Genomic DNA, 25,893 nt, shown 5'->3' on the forward strand with positions numbered 1-25,893 from the left:
TTCATTTCTGTTTCAATTTGTGATGGGATACAAAATAGATTTAAATTTTATGAGATTTTATGCTTTATGCTTTATTCTATATTAATAGAATATCCAAAATATCCAGAATATAAAATATTAATCATAATAAAAAATCAGAAATTTTATCATATATTTTGTTTCATCAAATTAAATTTTATTCAATTAGATTATTTAAATTTTTTATAATATGAGCTAATTAATTATGATTGTGGTTATTTTTATATCGTTGTTTTTATAAATTATTATGATTAAATTATAAATTATTATGATTATTAAATTATGATTAAATTAGAATAATTTTTTTATTATAAACTATCCTGTGAATAGTTTTCATAATTAGCGGTAAAGAATATATAGAAATGCAACCAATAAAATTTAAACAGTACTAAATGTTTTTTTTTCATTTATAAAGCAGATTCTTATTGTTTAAATTATGCTAATACTTATTATTTTTAGATTTATTTATATAATATAATATCACATTGTTGTGTAAATTATATATGCTAATTATATTTAATTATGTAATAAATTATATAAATTAAAAAACCAGGGTTCAAATATTTGTCGATACATCACTGCTATTTGTGACTGATAAATTTCTTCATTTTCTCGTGAGTTATAATCTCGTATCTTGTTCATTTGATTTCCGAAGAACGTACATATTTTTATTAATATTTTTATTAATATTAAAATTTTGCAAATATTATGACAATTCTACGCTTTGGACAAATTCTATTTATCAAACAATTGCAGATTGGTCGAAAACCACAGTATTTTGCATCCGATATGAAATATTATTGTTGTGAGTATAATACTACTTGCTTACAAATGAAAGTCACAAGTGAAATTTGTTTTTAAAATTAGATACAAATATATATTTTATATTATAAAACTTTTATGTAATATTTTAGAATAATTTTTGAGATATATATTTCTATTTGTTAGTTTAAAGTTTTATATAAGAAACTAGTACTATGTAATTTCAATTATACCGAATGGTTTAAATTTCTTTCTCTAAATTTCTTTCAATTTTTATAGTAAGATAAATTTTTAAAAAAAATAATTTTTTTATTTAATATATTGCAAAGAATTTTTTTTTAAAATCATTAATGTTGTAAAAATCAAGAATATTATATACTTACGATCTCCATATATATAAATTTCATATTTAATTTTAATTTTCAAAAGTTAAAAATCATTTTAAGATTATATCGGTTACATATCTTACGTAAAACGTATTTAATATCAGCTATATGACGCAATAAAAAAAATGTATTTATATATAAAAATATTAATGATCTTCAAAAAATAATTTTGAGAAAAAATATTCTTTGCAATATATTCATATCTTATTTAAATTAATATATAAAAAAATATTTTTGTAGCATCACAATTGGAAGAAATATTTAAGTGAACCATCCTATATATAAAATTTTTTTATCGTATTATAATGATATGATGAAAACCATTATTAATTTACTCATATATGTTCATATAATATAATTTCACTTATATAATTTCACTTATATAATTTCTTAAAATATAAACAGAAGTATAAAACTATTATTAATAAGTTTTTTATGTATTTATTAAAGAATAAAATATATTTCTAACCTTATTAAATTATATAAAAATGCATATATCATATAGTTCGCATTTGTGTAATATACACACTAATATATTGATAGTTAGGAAAACAATGAAAAAATATACAGGAAAAGGGATAATCTCAGATTAATTAAACAATTAAATAAAATATAAAAAAGAAGACAAATAATAAATATTTTTTATTGAAATAAATAAATAAATAAATAATAATTTTTATTAAAATTTTTTTTTTAGAAAATAAATATAAACATATTCTTGATTCATTATAAATAAATAAACAAAAAACATATTTCTTAAATAATTTTAAGAAAAAAAAAAAAGATTAATAAATTATAGCTTCTGTTTTTATGGAATCAAAAAATACTAATTAAAAATTTTGATTAAATTTTGTTTTGTTAACTCTTTTATTTTCAATATCTATATTTTTTGTAACAAATTTATTCTTAAATTATAAAAAATAAATAAATGTAATAATAAATAATAAAAATAGGATGTAATAATAAAGATTTTCTTTTCTATATTTTCGTGAACAAAATATAAAACGTTTTTTAAAAACAACAGGTAAAGATAAATGAAAATGAAATCTTTATAAATATAATTAAAAAAATTGAGTTTAAATAAAAATTTACTTTATTCTTCAAATATTATAATATTTTAAATATTTTATTTCATATGCATATAAAAAGAAAATATTTTTGATTAAATATATATATATATAAATAGATTTCAAAACCAATTGCAATATACATTAAAATTAAAAATATTATAATTGCATTATTTTTTATCCTGTAATGAAATTGTTAATGAATATTTAAGCGCAAAAGGAATTATTAATATTAATAGAAATAAAATAACAATTTAAAAACCAGTTATTATCTTATTTTTTTGATTATTTTTAATAATCAAAAAAATGTAAAAAAAATATCTAAAATTAATTGATTAAGATTAATTTTTTTTATGTTTGAACATACAGGTATGAAAGTATTTTTTGTAATTATGAAACATAAAAAAATAAATATCGATCAAAATTGACATATTATTATCTTTATTATTTATTATCTAATAATTAATATTTAAATATATTCTTGTTAATAATATTTATTGTTAATATTCACATTAAAAAAATTAAATAAAAATAAATATATATTATTTGCATTGACTTATTAATTATAATATATGTATTATTGATATAGTTTAGTATATGCAGTATAAATTATTCTATAAAATAACAAAAGAAAATAAATGTTCGTTTATAGTTTACAGACTTCAGCATGCCTGTTGTGAATTTTTATACATTTATAAATGCAAACATTCACAGTTTAATAACAATAATTTAATTATTAAAAATATTGGAAGATACTTGCTATAGTATATGTTAGTTTTCAAAAGAGAGAGATTTCTGATCTCGTCCAATAATTAATTTATATTATATGAAAAGAAATTAATTAAATATTCAAAAATCTTAAAATATATTGAATTGTTAATATTACAATCAATAAAATCAATAAAATATATAAATACATAATATATATTAAAATATATAATAAAAATTATATTATTTAATAGATAATAAATGATTAAATTTAATAATCTTATAAATATAAAAAATAAATATAAATAATATAAAATAAGATAATAATAAATATAATAATATAATAATAAATATAAAAAATTTTCAAGAATTTTATTTTTAAATATTAAATCTTAATTTGTTTAGTATATGCTATTATTAACTGATAAGTATATATAATATATGCTATGTTTACAATAAATACTATTTTTTTTATATCTTATTATATATAATTTTTCGATATTTCGATGTCGTATAAATTAAGTTATTAATTATATTTGTATTCAATTTATAAAATTTAAATTATTAATTATTTTAAAAAATATCTACAATGAAAATTATTATAAAGTTGGAAAAAATAGTGATTAAAAAATTTACTTATTTTTTTTAAAATATTTTTTTAAATATTATAATATTTGTAACTTTTATAAAAAACAATAGTTACATTCCTAAAAAGTATACATTGATTTATGAATATGAATGTTATATTATGAATTTATGTTATATGAAATTAAGGATTACTGAGAATAAGATTATATATATAAATAAAATTATTCTAAAAATTAATAGAATTATTTTATTTTAGTAACTATAATAAATATTCAGTCATAATTTTTTTATATGATTTTTAATAATTTATAAAAAATAAAAATATTTATAAATTTGCAGCCTATGTTCCACAAAATTATGAATTCATTAAAGTGGAAACTGCTGGAGAAAAAAAAAATATTGGTTTGATTACTTTAAACAGACCAAAAGCTTTGAATGCTCTTTGTGAAAAATTGATAACTGAATTAAATGATGCTATGTTAAAATTTGATACTAATGATAATATCGGAGCTATAATAGTTACAGGCAGTGAAAAAGCATTTGCAGCTGGTAAAACATAAATTTTTAATAATCATAATTTAATCATTCAATTAATAATCATTGTCAATTTATATATTTCGACTTAATAATTAAATTTATAATTTTTACTTATTTATTTTTTTTAATTTTTTATTTAGGTGCTGATATTAAGGAAATGAAGAACAATACTTATGCATATAATATTAGAAATAAATTTCTTAATAATTGGAATTGCATTTCTAGAATATCAAAACCAGTAATTGCTGCTGTAAATGGATATGCTGTAAGTTAATATAATTTACAAGAAAATGAAGAAAATTTGAAAAATTTCAACAATGTGTCAATATTTTATTTTATTGGTATATTATTAATTATTCTAAAATATATTATATATTATTATATAATTAACTTATATATTATATTAAATTATATATTAAATATAAATTAATTACTCTATATTAGCATCATCTATAAATTACAATGCAAGAATTTTTAAAATTTTCCTTTATAAAAAATTTCTTGTTAAAGAACATATATTTATATTAGTTAGGTGGAGGTTGTGAATTAGCAATGATGTGTGACATTATTTATGCTGGAGATACAGCAAAGTTTGGTCAACCTGAAATCACTATTGGTACCATACCTGGTGCAGGTGGTACTCAAAGATTAACTAGAGTAATTGGCAAAAGTAAAGCAATGGAAATGGTATTAACAGGCGAACAAATCAATGCTAAGGAAGCAGAAAAAAATGGTGAATTAAATTATTAAAAAGATAAAAATATATATACAATACATACAAAAATATTATTTTGATTGCAGGTTTGGTTAGTAAAATTTTTCCAGCAAACAAACTTGTTGCTGAAGCAATTAAATTGGGTGAGAAAATTGCTTCTCATTCTCAATTAATTGTTGCCATGGCAAAAGAATCTGTTAATATTGGTAATTATTGAAATTTTTTAATATATATATTCTTTTATTTTTAAAATTCTTTATATTATATTTTTCTTTTTATAGCTTATGAAACTACTTTAAAGGAGGGACTTCATTTTGAAAAAAAAATATTCCATGGTACATTTGCAACGGTAAGAATTTTTTTTAAGAATATAGATAATAAACAATTTTTAATAAATAAAAAATCAAATTTTATAATTCAAATTTTAGGATGATAGAAAGGAAGGAATGACAGCATTCATTGAGAAAAGATCACCTAAATTTAACAATCAATAAAAGGCACTTATTGTTTTATTTATTTTTAATATACAATTAAATACCTATTTTTATAACATTTTATATATTTTTTATATTTGTTATCAAAAAAAATGTTTTATTAAATATTTTTTTTACAAAAAAAATAGAAACGAAATAATGCTTGTAAAGAATTTTTATTTAATCACTACCTTTACATCTAATATCAATTCTCGAGTATAATACATATAATTAAAGATTCGTATCAGGTAAATGCAATTCTTATGAATTTCTTACAAATGCTGTTGATGTCGTAAAAGATATCCAAGAACAATAGGAACAATAAAATTTTACACCAACATTATATTATATAATAAATATCAAACTTTATAATAATGTATATCTTATTTGTTATATAAAATTGAAAATCTTTTATAATTTTAAATTCAGATTTTCTCAGAGAATCGAAATTATTTTATAGTATAAAATGATGTTCCCATTTTTATTATATTTTTAAAAAATAATCATAAAATTTTTTGTTTTTATTCGTATCTTTTTTTGTTCTAAAGAAATAATTTCATTATTATTAAAATAAATACCTTGTGTACAATAAATATATTTGATCAATTTTACAAAAAAATAATAGTATAAAATTGGAACAAGTTATCTAAGAATACTTTATATGTCGATCCTCTTGCAAAACCTGTTTGACTAGCTAATACTAACAATATACATAATGAAAGAATTGTGCATATTTATTATTTTCATCTGGTTTTTCTCATTCTTATTTAAATTATAAAATAAAATAAAAAATAATTAAAAATTATTTATTTTTACATGCTAAATATTCTCGCTATATTTCTTAATTACTTCATTATTATTTTAAGTACATCAAAAGAAGTTTTGTATAAGATTATAGAATCAAAAAGTTAAGGATCTCAAAGTAATCTTATATATAGTATTTGCAATAATGTAAATCACTATTTATAAATATTTTTATACAAAAATTTAGCCAAAAAGTATTTCGAAGAAGAAATTTCAAAAATATTATTTTGATATGATTTTTTATTTATTTATTTTCATGATTTATAATATTTTTATTTTCATTATTTTTTAATCTTTTTTATTTTCATTATTTTATAAAAAAATTTCTCTGAGAATCTAGAATTTTTTGCAAGTTATTGGTCCTGTATTTTTAAAATTAGATTTTAAAATTAGATAAAACTCTGAGATCCGTTAAAGAAAAGTTAGGAAAAGTTATGCTCACTCGAGATAATTCGGTTTTTTCTTTCATATATATATATCACAGTTACAAGCTCTGCTCAAATAACTAAGTTGATATTGTATAGAAACGGAAATTAAGTTGGTAATCATCGATTGAAAGTTTATTTAGGACATTTATCGTTTATTACGATTTTTCATAGTAAAACGTCTCCAGAAGTTACCGCTCTTCTTCGATGGCGTTGCAACTGGAGTATCATAAGGATAACTAGATTCATCATCTGTATCTTGTGTGTTAGGAGGTTCTCTTGTAGGGGAACCACCATGTCCAGAATCTCTATCTCCATCTCCAGAATTCTTTTCAAGACCTAAAATATAAATTGATAATCATTTTAAATATAATTACTTTAAATATATATATACATATATATCAATGTTAATTATCTAACTCAATAAATATTTGAATAGATATACATAATAAATATTACATTAATAAATATTAATACTGAATTTTCAAATAATTAAAAAAGTCTTATAAAAAAATAAAAAATTATAAATATATTAGCATTAAACTTAATATTAAACATAAATATAATTTTAATATAAATTTATTAATAAAATTTCAAATAAAATAAAATCTTAAGTAATTTAAGTAAGTTAATTTAATTTAATTTAATTTAATTTAATAATTTAATTTAATAAGAATTAATGTTGTATTTATATAATATTATTTTTTGTTATTATAGAATACTATACTTTAATATTAAGTTATAAAAAGAAATTTTTGACTGTACAAAATAATATATTTGTAAAATCATAAAATTTATAATATAAAATAATACATAATAATAATGATGCTTAATAATTTTTTTTTAAATTTTTTTATAAATTTTAACACAAAAAATTAATGTATTAACTATTTGTATTAAAATAAATGAAAAAATTGAATTTCAAAAAATTTTACCATCTCCAGCACGTAACATATCTAAGAATGTATTCTCTGTATTTCCACGTGTACGACCTTGTTTCTGTGATGGTGTCCCAAAACTCAAACTCTGAATATTGATTTCTGCCTTAAGCTGTTCTGGTGGTATATCATCTACCCGGAATTCATTTGGATCTTCGACAAACGCTTGCTGCAAATCACGCATAATTTTTTTGCGAATGGTTTTTTTCATGGATAGATGTCTTTCTAGATGTTTCACATCGGTTTCCGTTAAAGTTTTGCTATTATCACGACGTCGCGACTTCTTTTTCTTGCTATTCTTAGGACTTTCCTCTTCACCAGAAGTTGAACCGATGGATACGGCACTATCATGTCCTGGTGCTTTTTCTTCGACTTGATGACGCGTATTCTCCCATTTGTTACCAAATCCAAAGATATCTCGAAGATGGGGAATATTTCTATCAGCTGTTTGTTGTTTTGCCATTGTTCTTATTTAAAATTTGAGAAATCGTGTAATTATTAATCTGAAAAAAAATTTTTCGATATTCAGATATAATATATCTAATTAATTGATATAAATATTATATAAATACTATATAAAATAATATTAAATATTGTTTTACATAATACTGAAAAATATATTTTATTACATATTATTAATATATATGAATTATAATTGTATTATATATTGTATTATATATTGTATTATATATGTGAATTATAATGTATTACACTGAATTTATCTAGTGTGAAGTATTTATTTAGTTTGAAAATAAAAATTGAATAAAACAAGAGGTCAAAATTATATATATTAAACAAGAATGATTTGCATATTATAATCATTATAATTATAATTGCATATTATATTATAATCTGTTGATAACAATTAAATAGAGCGCCAAACTGGATATTAAAATATTTATTTTTTTGATGAAGCTTTAATATGATATATTATTCTTATTATAAATATATTTCATATATATATAATATTCAGCATGCATATATTTTTCATAATACTTAATATTGTGAATGAAGAAATCCTAGCTCAATCGGATTCTTCGCAGTACTCTCAAAATGGAAAAGAAAATACTAATTTATGAAGATCCGTTATTGTAATGTGAAGTAATAATATAAGTCTCATACATATGAGCATTTTTCTATTCATTTTTTTCTCTTTCATTTTTTGATAAATTATTAATTCAATTGATATAATTTTCATTATGTAAAATATATAAATATTGAATAAAATTCTTCAAAAAGAACAATAACTTTCTAAAAATAGAATTTTAATCTATCAAAAATATTAATATTGCATCAAATTTTAGAAACAAAGAAGAAAGAATCATATTTGCATATTGCTGTATCGATTAACATTGATAAATTGATAAGATTCTCAAACAAATATAAATATATATACATATATACACAAATGAATATTATATTTATTATATTATATAAAATATTATATAAAATATCTAAATGCAAAGTAATTTAAATAAAGTATACAAAATTAGATCACGGTTTTAGCAAAAGATTTGAGAATAAATGTAAAATAAATGATCATTACTATAAAGAGCATTAATAATAAGATTCAGTGTTCAATAACAATTATACGATTTAATATGAGGCTGCTTAGCTCGATTCAAGAATCGAGATAATGTAAAGTTTCGCCTACATTTCTCTTTCCATCTATGTCGTGAGAAATTTTATTTGTATCCAGAAACTTCTTTTTCCATTACACGAAGAGCTATGGTTGAGAGCAAATATGTTATAATTATATTTTAATACATAAATATAGATGTTTGATTGTTTTCCAATTATATATTTTTCAATAGATTCAGAAAATCGAATATAAAATATTCCTACTAATCTTTCTAAACAAACATATTTTTTCACGTTTTATGGATAAAATTCATCGATTTTCAGATAAGAAAGTTTTGATAATTTGAATTATACATTTTCTAAAGTATATTTACAATACGAATTAAGAAAGAAAATAATTAGATATTTTAATTAGATATCAATTTTGATTGGTTTTTATAAATAATATAAGTCTCATACATATGAGCAAAATGAATTTTTATTATGCTTGCAATGTCTGATATTAATAAAATAAACTACAATGTAAAATGTACTTAATAATTTCATGATTTCATGATTCAAATTTTTGGATTTTTAGAAATTAATTTTTATTGAAGATATTATAGTAAAATTATTATTAAACTATGATTAAATTTATTTAAAGATATGAAAAATTTTTATTTAAATATTTATTTAAATTTTTATTTAAATATATTATTTAAAGATATGAAAAATCAGTTATTATTATAAAGATATATTAGATATCTTTAATCTCTATTAATTATGCAAATATAATTCAGATTAGGAAAAATTTGAAATTATTATGTATTAGATAATAAAATATGTACTTTAAATACATTTTTATTTCAATTCCTTGATAGTGAATTGATTGTCAAACATTCCAGGCAGTCAGTTTCATTTGAGTTAACCACTTCTTTCGTTTATTTACATTTCGTTGCCGATACATATGCCATATTACTAGTTTATCGATGTTTGATATCAGTCAACTGAACTTCAGCAGTGCACAAATTCTTATGATACGAAAAAAATAGTTCCAGATACAGAATAAAGTACGAATTTTAAGAATATTGAATTTTAAAATATACTTATACATGTATGTATGAACAAATTAATAATTAAATGAAAATAATTATTTTTAACATTTTGTAAAAAAAATATTAGTTTTTATAAAAGATATATATTACATAATTTAAATATTTTATTCTTTTTAATAATATAAAAATTATTTTATATATATTTTATAATTAAATTTTACTTTATAATTAAAAAAATATCTTATAGATTATAATATAGAAAAATGTTCGAATATGTGTCAAAAAAATTATTGAAATTTAATAAAGATTTTAAAATTATCTAAATCCTTAATTCTTAAATTACATCTTACTTACATATGTAAATAGCACATATATAAAATATATATAAAGTTTTTGTATTTTGTTATATAATAATTCAGATGAAAAAATTTATTTTCAATATTTTTTTATTTTTTTTATTTATAGAATTCAAGAAAAAAGCGTTTCCTGTTTTTAAACGGATTGAATCTTCCAATGTATATATTAAGTTAATAATTATGAAATACTATGAATAAAAAAATTTCTCATTAATCGGTTTTTGACATGAGATTATGCATGAATTTTCCATAGATATACTTATAAATTCTTTCTTTTATCTCATAAATATATTAATAGTAAATATTTAAAATGTTTCTTAACAGAAATTTTATAGTATATTTTATATTTTATAATAATATATTATAATTAATGTATATTTTTTAATAAATATAATTGTAAAATACATATATACAAAAAATATTAAGTAAAAATGATATTTAAATTATATGTAATAAAAATTATATAAATATTAAGTATATGATACTTAAATTAAATGAAAAAGAATAGAAAATTGGATTGAATTCATAGCAATATGAAAAATATATAAAAATTCGATATATAAATATTTCGTTTTACAAATAAAACAGAATTTTATAATAAAAATAAGTTGTTATATATAGTATAATTATATAGTATCTAGTCGAAAGTTCGAACGAGGTCTATGCTTTAATATTTCCGTTATTGCGCTCATGACATCGAGGTTATACCTTTCACACAGCTAAGTAATAACGCAGAAAGTGATCATTCCTTTCCTAGTTAACTCATAGATCACGATAGAGATTTTAACAAGTCTTTATCCGATTAATGTTTTACTGATTATACAAATTTTATTTGATGTTATCTCATTAGATTAATTTTTGTTGTTGTTTAATGTTTTAGATTTAATATTAATAACATTAATGATATTAATAAAAATTTAATAGATTATAATAAAATTATTTTATAATTGAAAAACAATATTTTTTAAGTCTTTTAAAAAAATTAAGTGGAGAATAAAATAAAAAAAAAATATAAAAATGTTTAATATGAATAATTTGAAACATATATGAAGATCCTTAATAGACTTAATAAATTATGAAAATAATAATTAGTGTATTTTAGAAAAATTAAAATAATTAATGATTAGATTAAATAATACTTATATCAAGATAATAATAAAACAATTAATAGTATAAAAATTATCACATGGAAATAATTTTATTAGATTTTATAATGTTTTTTTTCACTCGATTTGAAATTTCTTTTAAAAGAACTAGTTAATTAACTCTTAAAATAATATAAATAATCCTGATTTTAAGATATCATTGACAGATAACAATATTCCAATTATAAAAATCATTTTAACTTGAATTTCAAAATTAAAATATGTAATTACAATTAATTTGAATAATATAAAAGCAATAATATTAAACTAAATTTAAGATCCTTAAATATTAAAATATCTTATATATTATAATTCTTCTTATTATAATAATATAATGATATAATATAATATAATAATCCTTATAATTCATTTCAAAATTACGTTTAAGTTTTAATCTTATCTTAATAATTAAATTATTCAGTTTTAGAAAGTATAATAAATAGTCATATATATACTGCTATACTGTAATTTATTCATTTTTACAAATATTGTGAGCAACAATGAAAAATTTTCAAAAATAGAAGGAACTGAGAAAGGATGAATATTTAAATGCGTTATATCCGTTCAAGCTTATAGTCGCCGAACAATTAAATGTTGATCCAATCCAAAAGAACTTTCTCTTTGAAATCCAGCCAGCCCTCTCAACCTAACTATCCACAATTCACCTACGCCCTTCAATTTTGAATTATTATTAAATTATTCCTATGTGGATAATATAATTTTTAAATAAAATATAATTCTTTATTGATAGAAAAACAAAATTTTTTTATGGTCATCTTGAAATTAAATATTAACATGGTTATTCGTTCTAAAATAAATAATAATTTTCAGATTAATAAAAATATTAAATAATTTGAAGAAATTATTTAGTTAGCATTTAATGTTAAATCTCATATATTTTTTTGATGAAATCATCATCATATAACATGTTTTTAAATTAAAAAGTTCAAAAAGAAATATAAAAAGAATAACCAAGGGAGAGTAACGGAAACTTGAATTAATTTTGCATGTCGATAACATAAGAAACCGTGCAAAGTTTATTCAATGAACTATTATAGTTCGTTCATTGAACGAAGAACGACAGAGGAAGACGAAAAGAAGTCAGCGCTTACGTAAATGCACTTTCATTTGTTTTTCAAATATGCGATTCGATCCTGATTCAGCAGAAGATAAACTTCTACCAATTCATTGCGATTCAACTCATAATCAACAAACAGAAATTTTATTTTTCATTTAAAAAAATCAAATATTTATTATTATTTAAATTAAAAAAATTCAATACTCATTCAATCAAGAAAAAATTATTGAAAAGTAATTAAATATTAAAAAAATTAAATGTATATAAATTTGAAATTCAAAAAATTCAAAAATTTAAAAATTTGGAAAGTTAAAAACTTTTTAAATTAAATAAATTAAAAAATTTAAATTTTGCAAATTTGAAAATTTTAAATGATTTCAAATTTTGAGTTTTAATGAATATTTAAAAATTGAAATGTCATTTTAGTTAGTATTCATTCATTAGTATTCATTCTTTCAAACATCGGTGAATGAAAATTAATACTGAAAGATAAAGATTTAATCTTGACAAATTTTATCGAATCCCAACTGTTCATTTTCGTTCACATAATTAATTCCCTTTTCTTCGTTCTATAGTTACTCTAGGATGAAAAATGAATTCTTTCCCTTTCTCTACGTAAATATTTGTGACTATGTTTATTAAAGATAATTACATAATTACATTAGTTTTCTTATTTTTATAATTTTCCATTTAATTTTTTCGGACTGCAGACAGTTGTGAATATAAATTGCATTATGAGTTATATTGATTATAAAATTAGAAATTAATCTTTAATTTTAATTAACCTACTTAATTTTATATATAAAATTTAAAAGAGATTTAAAGAAAAATAAAATAATTAAAAATTAAAATATATTAGAATTATTTTAAATGATAAATGATTTAATTTTATACAGTATTATATATACGACATATTTAAATTATAATTGTTATAATTATTTAAATATCAATAACAATTATATATCAATTATATAACAATTATATATCAATATATCAATTATATATTATTATAATAAATAATCCAATTATTATTAATCAACAGGAATCTTGATTGAAATAAGATTTATTTATTAAAATATTACATAATGAGTGATTACCTTTAACCTAAAAATAGTATTACAATTTCAACAAATGGAAATGGAAGAAGATCAAGGATTTTTTTAACAAAGTAAACAAAGAAAATTGTACTTATTGGAATCGTATCCATTCTTAATCAATATTATAATTCTATTTTCATATTTCTGTTTATTTTCTTATATTTCTCGATGTGAAGTCATCAAGGCAAAAATGACATCATATTCTGATCACAAACCAGTTTTCACTGACTTTAATACCGGTTCTCTACAGTAGAACTCTAGAGAATATCAATACAGTTGTCAGATGAGGTCTTAGCCTCAAAAAGTTCATAGTTATATCTTTAAGTTCGGATAAATCTCAAAAATTGAAAAAAAATCTCTATATAAAATAAATATTGAATCCATCTGTAATTTTGAACAAGTTTTTTTTTAAAAAAATTGATTGGTCAAGAAAAATTAACTGGTAAGAATAAACTTAATCATTGAAAATACATTATTTATTATATATAATATAATTAATCTAGAAAAAATCAAAATTTGTTCATTAAAAATCTTTTCATTAAAAAGTTAAATAATTAATAGGATCATAAAAAAAAATAACGTGATCGAACACGTGAGAGACAATATAAGGCGATTTATGTGCACGCTACACTAAGCAGAAACTTCAATTTCTATTACATAAGAGGTAGTTGACCGCAGTCCTCTATTTTCTTTTTCGCATCTGTTACTGGATCAACATATACATCTAAATTCTAAATTAATTCTAAATGAATTCTTAATGAAATTGAAGTTTTTGAGATTTTTATCATTGCCTTATGTTAAAATTCAGAAATTATTTAATTTTTAACAAAAAAATAACATAAAATGTATATAATTATGATACATTAGCATTGTAATATAAAATTTTTAATTAAAATTAATTTTTTATTAAACTTTGAATATAAGATAGCTATAAAGGAAAATTGATACAAGATTTGGAATAGAGAATCAATGATATATTAAAATTCTAATATTAATGTTTTGGTGAAATTTAAAATTTAAATGGATTTAAGAAAAACTTTTTTATTGTTTATTAGTAAAAGATTCAACTCAACAATATCTCAATTTATATAAATTGAATTTTAAAACAATAGATCTTTTTAACCTTCTTTAATTCAAAACAAAGTTTATGAATTATCAAATCAGTTTTGTAATAATTGTGTTTATTAATTATTTTTTTATTCTACATGTCATAAATTATCTGTCAAGAGATTATATCATATTGTCATGTTCATACAATCAATCTAATTTTTCGTCATTGATAATTTTTTCATATTTTTTTTTGAAGTTAAGTAATGAGAAAATCAAGATATAAGATAACATAAATATTATATTTCATCGAAAAACTTGTTACCTATGAAAAAAAATGTAGTATATAAACAATGTTCGTTAATAATAATAATAAAAGATGATATATTAACAGATGTATCTCTATCCTTTCATATTATAATAATATATTTTTTCATATTTCATATTTTGTTATTTTTTTTTTCTTAATTTTTTTTAATAATTTGATGGTAACATACATATTAATTTTTTATATTATGATTTAATTATTTTGGTCAATCATATATTTAATAATAATAAAATGAATAATCAAGAAGAGAAAACAAGATGTCATTATTTTTGGAAGGAAGTTTCGTGATGATTTCCTGTTTATCATAATATTGCTCAAGAAACGGAAATAAAGTTGAAAAATTATCTATTCAATCACAGAGCAATGAAATTTTTTCTGATGCAAGATCATTGCAACATAATCATTATAATGCAACATAAATGCAACATAATCAAGGATAACTATAAAATATATATAGGAGTATTTGCATTATTTTTCTTTAATTTTTCCATTTAAATTTTTCACTAAAATTTGTTAAATTTTAATAATAATATTATAAAACAGAACGTGAATTATTATCTTGTTCCATATTGGAAAATATATTTTTATAAACTTTTTAAACTATTATTTCATCTACATTTATTTTTTATTTTAATTTCATTATTATTATTATTTTTATTTCATTTATTAGAATATTAGAATATTATTTCATTTATTAGAATATTATTAGAATAATTATTTATTTCTTTCTTTTAAATATTTTTTTTACAAAAAGAAATTTTAATTGTTTTTAATATAAATAAAATTTTATTCTTGAATTATTTTTTTTTAAATTGTAATTTTATTAAAAATTGTACAAGTTGTTTTAATAATGTAGTAGAAATATTGATATATATTTTATAATTTCTTTTAATTTTTTGAAAACTTAAAAGATTAAAATTATTTATATATGAAAAAATATATTTTTCTTATAAAAAATCAATACAACTTTATACACATTCTAATTGAATTAATGTTTGATAACCAATCCAATATTTCCGGTTTTGGTAATCAATATGGTTTGTTTTTGATTTTATGCATTATATATTTTATGCAATTAACTGTACAGTTATTATATTGAAATTTTAAATAAAATAAAATGAGATTTTAACAAAAACTAGAAATATTATTTGAGTCAAAAAAAGTTAGGTAGTTGTTTACATTCGTTCTCATGAACATTTTCATGAAATTCAATAAAATTCAATTCAATTGGAAAAGAACATATTGATTCAATAATTCGAGAAGTCAAGCGTTCGCACGTGTTTGTACCTTTTTCTTTTTTTCTAGATATTGGATATTGTATGTTGGATGCTGTGCGAAACCGTTATGCAACCTGCAGTGTGTAAAGCGGTCTTTAGGTACTCGAATTCCCGTTGCCTTGTCCTCATGTTTTGGCATTTGAAGAATGGTTATAGAAAACCATAAGCTAAAAGCCTAATTGTAATATTATATGTATCATATAAAATTTTTACTATATATTTTATATATATAGTATTTTATATATATAGTATTTTATATATATAGTATACTATATAAGATAATATTTTTTTTAATTTTTAATTGAAAATTTAGAACAATATAGAATAATAATTTGTTAATGAAATAAAAATTATAAAAATTATTTTTTAATGAAATAAAATATATAAGAATAATATTTTTGATGTTTTATATGAAATATTGATAAAGCATTTATTCTTAACGATTAAATGAATCATAAAGGAACATTTCATTAATAGTTTAGTTTTCATATTTTTTTTATATTTATTTTTTAAATTTACACGATCAAATTTATATTTTCAATTCAATTAAAATTTTGAAGTTCTACTTCTTTGATGTCAAATAACATTTAAATGATTAGAATCATAAGAACTGTTATTTATATGAAAAATTCATATTTTTTATGTTACATAAATTTATTATTTAAACTTTTATTATTATCATTATTATTATTTATTATTATTATTATTATTATTATTAGTCTGTATGTTTATAAATTCGCTTAATTGTATGAATTATTTTATTACTTAAAATACAATTTCTTAAATTGTAGATATATAGATATATAGATAATTGTAGATTACTGGCTTTAATAAAGTACATCATTTAATAAAGTAATATCATGAAGCAGTGAATATGATGGACTCTTCATCATCAATGGAGTTATCAACTATCATGAACGTATGTATCTCTGTTTCCGTATTTTCTTTTCTCTTTCGATCACTTTTTTCATTACGCTTTTACTCATCCTTCTTCAATTATTTATTCGTTTTTAATCAAATAAGTTTTCTTATTATTTTTTATTGCTCGCTCATTTTTTTTCTCTTGATTGTATTTTTGTTAATTCTATAATTCTTGTTTTTATCGTTTAAGAAAATCTATTAAAGAAAAAAAATTTTTTTATTTTTTATTTTCAATTTTAAAAATATACTTTATAATTGTATTATTATAATATAAATCCTTTCAATATTAAAAAAAATATAATTTCTTTTCATTTTTTTTTTCATTTTGAATTTTTTTTTAATTTATTCAACAAATTTTCATTTCTGTTTCTTTATATATCTTCATTTTATTTATAACTGATAGTTTCTATATTTATATCTTGTTTCCTTTGGAATCGTTTTCATCACGAAAAAGAAGATAGAAAGCTATGATGCGATTTACGATCAAATTTAAAGCTTCCGGATGTAATATATAGCTTTCACACTTGCTTTTAAAAATTATTACTCTAACCTCCAAAAAAAGAGTTTAATACCCATTATTCTTTCAGATGTCTAAAATTATCAGAATCAAAAGAGATTATCTTATAACATTACATAAGATATGCATCAAATATCAAAAACCATGTTTATTTTCATATAAAAGATTCAAGCTTTTTTTCTAAGATAATAGGAATAAAGTAATCTTAGAAAAAGATTTTTTAATCCAAGATAATCCAATACAAAAGCAAAAAGAAAAAAAAACTATTTGACGAATCTTCATATATAGAAAAAATATTCATAGAATCGAAAAGAGGCTAATTAATAATTAATAATTTTGATTATTGGAATTAGATAGAAAAAAATTAACATAAAATTATTTTTCATTATTATAAAATGTTAGTAAAAAAGTATAAATTTAGACTGTTAGTAAAAAAGTATAAATATGAAGGTAAAATTCTATGAATATAGAAGAAATATTCACATTCAATTCAATTATAAGCAGAAAAAAATAATTAATAAAGAGAATTTTTTGCTCAGCATTTTTTTGTTAAAATTCGAATCTGTCATAATTTCCAGATGCTTTAACCAGCATATTTTTGTTCAAAATAAACTTCTCGCTTAAATATTCTATAAAAAAATCTTATATTTTTTAATAATTCTATTTTTAAAATAACTTTTCATATTTCACTTTATTATTTATTTATTGTATTTTTATATCATATTTCATTACGTATCTTTTGTTATTTAATACATATATATTTTCAGCGAATTGTAGCAAGGAACAAACTTCTATCTCATATAATACAGTAGCAGTGTAAGAAATTACGAAATAACTAAGTCGATTGCCCAAGATGTTCTATGTCCGGTAGTTTCTCTTTCCACTTGCTGATTTCAGGATAACTAGCTATCCTTTAGCCTTTATACATACATACATATGTATATATACGTTCTTATTTCAAGTTATAATTATACAATTCTTTATACTATATTCTGTGTTGCCAATTCATTTAGATTGGATTATGTTTTTCTCCGTGAAATTTCGTGCAACAGCCGTATAATTTTCAATAATCATTGTTTCTTTAACATATTAACATTTTGTAATGTTTGATAATCATTATCAATTTTTAATTTTAATTTATTCAATATTAATTTATGAAATATTAAATAATCAATATATTATATTTTATATTTTAATTATAATATTATATTGGAATTTTTGAATGGTTTATTATATTATAAAAATAAGAATAAATATTGTTATTAAAAAATAGATTTAATGTCTACGAGCTTTTCATTTTATTAATGATAATAGATATCAATCAGGATAAATTTCTAAATACATATCGATATCGACATTGTCGACACTGTTGACATTGTTATTAAAAATAATTATAACTTAAAGTAAAGATCATAGACTAATTTAGGATCAATCAGTATTCTTAATGGGGAGCTAATTACTAAACCGTAAGTTGTGCATATTATAACCTTCATTATAAACTTCAAGCTATCTTATCTCTGTTCTTGAATATTTTAAATTTTCTATCAATAAAATGACATTTACTATGAAAATATGACATATAGCATTATCACAGGATCATTAAATTATTATTCAGATATAAAATCCGTGATAAAAATAATTATAGAAACTTTTAAAAACATTGAGGTATCTTTAAAGGTCAATTATAAAGGATTATTATCGGCCTAATCAATGACTTTATTTAAATTTAAATTTTTTATGCAAAGAATTAATTAATAAATAATCCATTTAACTTATTTATTTTCTTCTTTTAAGATCTTTAAAAAGTTAATTTTGAAGGTAAAGCAAATTGGACCGAATTATATAGTAAAACCTCTTTGAATTTCCTCTAAAGCAAATGATCTTCAACAATAGCTAGAAGTCGACGGAGTGTGCGTGTACTTTTTTCAGGTCGGAGTTCATGCTCGGTTGAATTTCAAGTAGAAAGAAAAAAGGAAAGAGATTACTATCTATGCATCGAACAACATAAAAACTTAAATTCCAGCAACAGTTAATAACTTTTAATAACTTTTCATATTTAAAATGTTCCAAATGCAGTTCATGTTTAAATATTCTAATCTTAAAATAATCCAATAATGATAAAAATAATCGATTAATTGAAATGTATGATGATTATAATTGAATAATTATTAATTAATAACGCAAATATTTCAAAATTATTTAAAAAATTCCTATAAAATTATTAATAAATTAAAATTATAAAGACATATTTTTAATAATTCTGTTTCTATAAAAAGAAATGAAAAAAATGTTTCGTTTTGTCTAGATTCAGCATTCATTAAACTCGATTTCCCATTCCATTCGACTATTCGCGCCAAGAATTCTTGTTCTATTTCACACGAGTGACAGCATCAAGAGACATATTGAGGTCAAACGGAAACGGATATTAGAAAATATAAGAATTAAGATTGTTTTTCCGCATTACAACGATGATCGATAGTTTCAAACTCTCAAAAACTCTCGAATCGATAAAGCGACATCATTCAAGCGGCCTCGATTTCATCAAGGATAAGGTCTCTTGGAGTAGATTCCAGGAGAACTCTAGATTACTTTCGCCATTCTAAATGCGTTCAAATTTCTAATAAGATATTCTACCGTTTTATATTCAACGTGATTGACGTCGATAGAGAAATTCTTGGGAATAACATGAACTCATATTGCTCTTACTATAAATTGCGATTTCGTGATTATCTGGTAAATTTAAACATTGTTCGAATACGTGTTTTATTATTTATTGTTTTTTTTATTATTGTTGGTTTTTAATTAAATGTTTTACATAAGATAAAATAGATAAAATTTTACTTTGCAAAAAGTTTGAATTTAGAAATTTGACATTTTAAAACCAAAAATTTTAAATTTTGAATTTTAGAAATTTGAAACTTAAAAACTTAGAAATTTGATAATTTGATAATTTAATAATATAAGTTTAATTTGAGAATTTTTAATTTAAATATTTGAAAATTTTTAATTTTTAATTTAAATAACTTAGAGAATTTAAAATTTTAAAAAACTAAATTAAAAAACTAAACGCTTAAAAATCTTACAGTTTGGAATTTCCTTATTTAACATTTAATTTTTTTAAATTTTTTTATGTACAGAAAAATGCATTAATTAATTTGATATTTCTTAAATATGATTGTATAACTGTGAAGATTAATTATCAATTTATTTATAAGAATTAATTGAATGATTGATAAAATGAGAATTAAAACTGCATAATTTCAAATATTAATTCATTGAACCTTGACATAATATATGTATGTGATTTTGCTTTCTAGGTGTAACAAGATGAATGTATATTTAATAAGGTAAGAATCGTGGCGCGCCGTTAGAACCAGACACTTGCTGATGTCATCTATTCAAATATTCGAATGATAGTAGTGGCTAAGGGAATAAATTATACATATATATACAAAAGATATATCAAATATTTTTAAATATTCACAATATCTATTTATAAATTAAGAGAATTATTTTTTTAATCTAAATTTTAAACAAATAAAAAATTCTTTAATATAAAATTCATCACACTCACCGGAAATATTTTTTGGATTCAAATTATAAATTCTTTTATAAGAAAAAAAAAGTATTTTTAATCTTGAAATGATTTTACAATCACTATCAAAAGTTACAAATGCAAGTACGAGTTAATATCGATTCAGAAAAGCCACTAACACATAATCCATGATCCCGAGCGTACAAGGGCTCGCTTGAGACTGGAGAATGCAGCGAACAGTACGTCAATGAAAGAACGGCACTGCCACCACTCTCTCATTCGACTATCTCTTGCACGTGCGCATGCAACACGCACGCGTACACACTGCTCTTAAATGTGGATGAACGCGTAGGGTTTGCCAGTTTGTCCTTTTCCTAGACCCTTTTCAGCATGATATAAAAGTATCGATTCGGTTAAACGTTTTAATATTTTTGTGGAAACTAAATTTTTTTCGTTTGTATTCTTACAAAATAATCTTTAAATTTACAATGATTGATATTAATTTAGAATCTATTTTATTGATAATGAAAATTTTATACGATATATATTGCTAAATTTTATGTATGATAAAGTTTATAATTTATTCTTGAAGTTGTATTTTATCTTTCAATTTCATTAATTAAATATATTATCTTAATTTATATACGTATTAATTTATATAATTTAATTTATATATATATATATATATATATATATACATTTAATCTAAAATAAATAAGAATAAATCAACTTTAAGACGAGTTTATTACACATAACAAAATGGAAGAAAAATTGACAATCATTACATAGGAAATATAATACATGATTACAAGAAGCTTGTTTATAATATTTAGCAACATTACGTTGCATGTCTCATAGGTTGCCAAATTCGTAAAAATGATTAATCACCTATTAAATGTCGCTTTTTGTAACTGGCGAATCGTCTGAAACAGAATTATCTCATTAAAAATTCGATGATTATTGAATAAAAAATTTTTTTGATAGAAAAAAAATCCTGATTTGTTTCTTTTGCATTTCATGTTTGATACATCTTTGTATTTATTTTCTATTGATAATTTTTACTTTTTTTTTTTTGCATAATATTGTAATAGTTAAGAAAATTTTATGGAGAATTTTTTTAAGGATTTATATAATTTCTATTTTAATATTTCTGTTTTATAATAAATAGAATTTTTTGTAAAATTTGCATTGATATTAAAAAATTTTTTTGTAGATTAGAAAGAACAATATAAATAAAACATACTCTTTTTGCATCCTCTAGGCTAACAGGAATATATTTTGAATTCACTGTCTGTGCTAGATTGCTGTAGTTCCTATAAAGAATGTATTGATCCTTCAACCATTGCCTTATCATTAATATTCTCTTCTGTAACTCAGCAACTTCATCTTTGGTATTGAACTTTGTATCCTCTATGTCTATTATTTAAAAAATTATTTATATAATAAAAAGAGATATATTTCATCATAGTTGTAACTTTATTTAAATTTATAAATTAATATAATTCAAAAATAGATTAATTTAAAAAAAAATAAATAATTTAATTAAAAATAAAAATGAAGAAGAAAAATAATTTACCAGGCTTGATAAATGCTGCAATTTTTGGAAACTCTAGTGGTTTAAAAACAGGTAATTGAAATATCATAGAATCATTTGGATCAAATTCTAATCGCGTATGTTCTAACTCCAGTAAATAATTACGAATATCTTCACGTTCTTGTTGCAATTTTAAAATTGCTGCATATTTTTTTAAACGATGTGTTTGTTTGTAATCGAATCTTGAATGCTTTTCCTCAATTTTACTATAATTTGATGATTTTCGATTTCTCGATGACTTTGAAGTCTTTTTGTTTTTAGTTTTTTTCTGTTTAATTTTTTCTTCGTGATTATATTCCTTGAACTATAAAAAATTTTTTTTTAAAAATTTACAATGGCAATCATAAAGAAATATAAAAATATTAAGATATATTCTTAAAAAAATTTACCGTTTTAATATTTTCTAAAGATGAAGCATCACTGTCATCATCTATAGTAGTTGTTATATTTGTAGGAGCAAGCTTCACTATCGTTTTACAATTTTTACAATGTATAGGTTTGTCTGAAACTTCTAATGGCATTTGAATCCTGTTTCTTCTAACTATGGCATTAATTGCATCCTTATTCAATTTTCGTAAAGTACTGGTAACATCTGATTGTTTTGGAATCTCTCTTAAAAATTTATCTTCTTTGAAAATCATTTCCGAATCTCTATTTTCTACATTAATATTTAATTTTCTTTCTTCTATTCTATCAATGTTTTCTTCCTTGTTTTGCTCATTCAATAAGAAAATTTTCTTTTTTTCACTTTTTATACTTTTTCTATAACAAATTTATGAAAAATACTTTATTTTCCTATTTTTATGTAAAATAAAAATTTCAGTTAACAATTGTTTCTTACATAGATGTTATAGATTCTTTCCCTCCTACATTAGTTTCTATGCTGTTTTCTTTACATTCCAATTTATCATATTCAGAAGCCACGGAAGAGTCAGTTTTCTCCTCTGCAATTTCATTGGACAACTTCCTATACTTTTTCCTTTTGAAGTGCTTTTTCATCGGTGTTATTTGTTTAGATAGCTTTAGAAGATTAATAGGTACTGCTTCGTCAAGATTTTCTGTCGTTTTTACATAATTCGATAGCTCCTCATCAAGACCGATATCACACTCGCTATTGCTCTGCATTATTTTTGGCGGAACTATTTCTACGATTTCTCTGTCTCTAAAAATGAATATGATTGCGATTTCTTTAATTTTATTTTCTTACTTAATCGCTTTTTGTAAACAAAAAAAGAAAAAAGGGAAGAAAATAAAATATTGAAATCTTAATATATTCTTAACAACCTGTCTTCATTGATCACCGTTTTCGGAATAATTTTTGTTTGCTTGTGTGGAGTAATCTTGATCTGTTTTACCCCAGAAATTACAGTATCCTCTTCTAAAGTATCTTTTAGTCTTTCTTCAACAGAACTGGCTGATTCAACAGAACTTGAAGCTTCTTCAAAAGTATCATCTTCGTAATGTATCTTTCGTTCCTCTCTAGAAGAAACTTTTTCTATAGAAATATTTTTATCCATTATATGTGATAATTCGGTTGTGATTTCGCTTTTTTCTTCACTTATTCTGATAACTTCCTCTATTGTCGTTTCGTTATCATCGATGTTAGATATTGAAACGTTATCCTCGATCATTATCATTCTAGATATATTCAATTTCTCGTCACTTTTTCTAGATGAAATCTCGTTCACAGATTTAATAGTTTCTGAGATTATTTCAGAAACATCTGATCGTTTGGAAAGTACTGTAGCAACAGAAGAATTATCACTGTTTCGTGAGGAATCCCCAGATCCTAGCATAGGAATCTTAACCTTGACTTCAGAAATAGTTTGTAAAGTTAAAATATTCTTAGGAGATACTTTTGTCTTTGAAATATTTTTTTCTTCCCCAATTTCAATATTTTTATTTTCAATTATGGATTTTGTTTCGGGAGACATCATAAATGAGTTTTTCAAGGTCAGGTTATCATTGACTGAAGATTCATCACCTTTTTCATGATTAATTGAAATCTCAATCTCCATTTTGGATTTAGGACATGCCTGTAGAAGTATTGAATAACTAAATAAAATAAGCATTATTTGAAAATTAGAAATTACAAAAGAATTATTTTAATTTTTTGAGATTCTAAAAAAATATCAATATAAATAATTTTAAAAATAATTATATAATATTCTTTTTAATAATTTCCAAATTTAAATGTATCTTGTATGACCTTGAAGATTTTCATTAATCATTTTAATATCCCAAATTGTAATCAAACCTTAGACTTTATTTCTTTTTCTGCAAGTATAATTGGTAAAATTGGATCTTCTGATTTATATTTGTTATTTAAAGGCTTAGAATTAATTTGCAGGACCCTTGGAGAGCTTTCCGGAGAACTTTCAGTACTAATATTATTGTGAACTCGTTTACCCTCATTGCGTTTTATATTATACTTCCTATCCATTTCCTTCAATCTCAACAAAGCAGCTGTCGCTTTTGAATGCAACATTTTTTCCTTTTTTTAATTTTTTCTATTTTCTTCTAGATCCATCCGCAGAGGAGGACTCCTCTGGTCTGACTGGACTTAACTGGCTTCACTTGTAAATTTTGTGGCAGGTTGACCGAAAAGTAATATGTCTACTAGAAGTCGTTGTCAAGGAAACAGATTTGTATACAATATGCTCTGAAACTTGATACGCCTCATGAAGATATTCACCCTATTAAGATACAATAAGTGGTTGTATCAATAAAAATACGAAACGTTGGATTAGTATTTATAATAAATGAGAAGTTTAATTCCTTACATGGACAAAATAATCAAATTATTAATATATATCCGATAAAAGAAAAAGAGATTGAATTTTATAACAAGACGTGAAATAGTTTTGAACAATAGTTGGTTACATAATTTTCAAATATTATTATGTATGATAAGCTACTTGTTATTTAATGATTTGCTTTATAGTTTAATTATACAAGTGTT

At 20.7% G+C, this 25,893-nt stretch overlaps 3 protein-coding genes and 1 long non-coding RNA gene across 4 annotated transcripts; 2 read left to right on the forward strand and 2 right to left on the reverse strand.

The window, feature by feature from the left end:
* Window positions 1-677: 677 nt before the first annotated feature.
* Window positions 678-5,427, forward strand: LOC108002838 (probable enoyl-CoA hydratase, mitochondrial). The gene is made up of 7 exons (XM_028669237.2): window positions 678-823; window positions 3,869-4,078; window positions 4,207-4,331; window positions 4,595-4,799; window positions 4,868-4,987; window positions 5,063-5,130; window positions 5,210-5,427. The coding sequence occupies exons 1-7, from the start codon at window positions 727-729 to the stop codon at window positions 5,273-5,275; spliced, it is 891 nt and encodes a 296-aa protein (XP_028525038.2). The 5' UTR covers window positions 678-726; the 3' UTR covers window positions 5,276-5,427.
* LOC108003449 (uncharacterized) lies at window positions 5,415-21,602 on the reverse strand. Its single transcript, XM_017065703.3, has 3 exons — window positions 21,377-21,602; window positions 7,419-7,924; window positions 5,415-6,822 (listed from the first exon to the last, which is right to left on the reverse strand). Exons 2-3 carry the CDS (start codon window positions 7,882-7,884, stop codon window positions 6,632-6,634), a joined length of 657 nt encoding a protein of 218 aa, XP_016921192.1. The 5' UTR covers window positions 7,885-7,924; window positions 21,377-21,602; the 3' UTR covers window positions 5,415-6,631.
* On the forward strand, window positions 13,641-16,759 carry LOC133666529 (uncharacterized). The gene is made up of 2 exons (XR_009830762.1): window positions 13,641-14,154; window positions 16,393-16,759. It is a non-coding gene; the product is annotated as an uncharacterized LOC133666529 (long non-coding RNA).
* Window positions 21,603-22,062: 460 nt separating the features above from the next.
* On the reverse strand, window positions 22,063-25,585 carry LOC108003058 (uncharacterized). The gene is made up of 7 exons (XM_017065148.3): window positions 25,189-25,585; window positions 24,216-24,967; window positions 23,773-24,093; window positions 23,321-23,693; window positions 22,914-23,235; window positions 22,581-22,753; window positions 22,063-22,260 (listed from the first exon to the last, which is right to left on the reverse strand). The coding sequence occupies exons 1-7, from the start codon at window positions 25,417-25,419 to the stop codon at window positions 22,222-22,224; spliced, it is 2,211 nt and encodes a 736-aa protein (XP_016920637.1). The 5' UTR covers window positions 25,420-25,585; the 3' UTR covers window positions 22,063-22,221.
* Between the last annotated feature and the right edge of the window lie 308 nt (window positions 25,586-25,893).

Source organism: Apis cerana, linkage group LG8 (assembly GCF_029169275.1).
Source record: "Apis cerana isolate GH-2021 linkage group LG8, AcerK_1.0, whole genome shotgun sequence".
Classification (NCBI taxonomy): Eukaryota; Metazoa; Arthropoda; class Insecta; order Hymenoptera; family Apidae; genus Apis; species Apis cerana.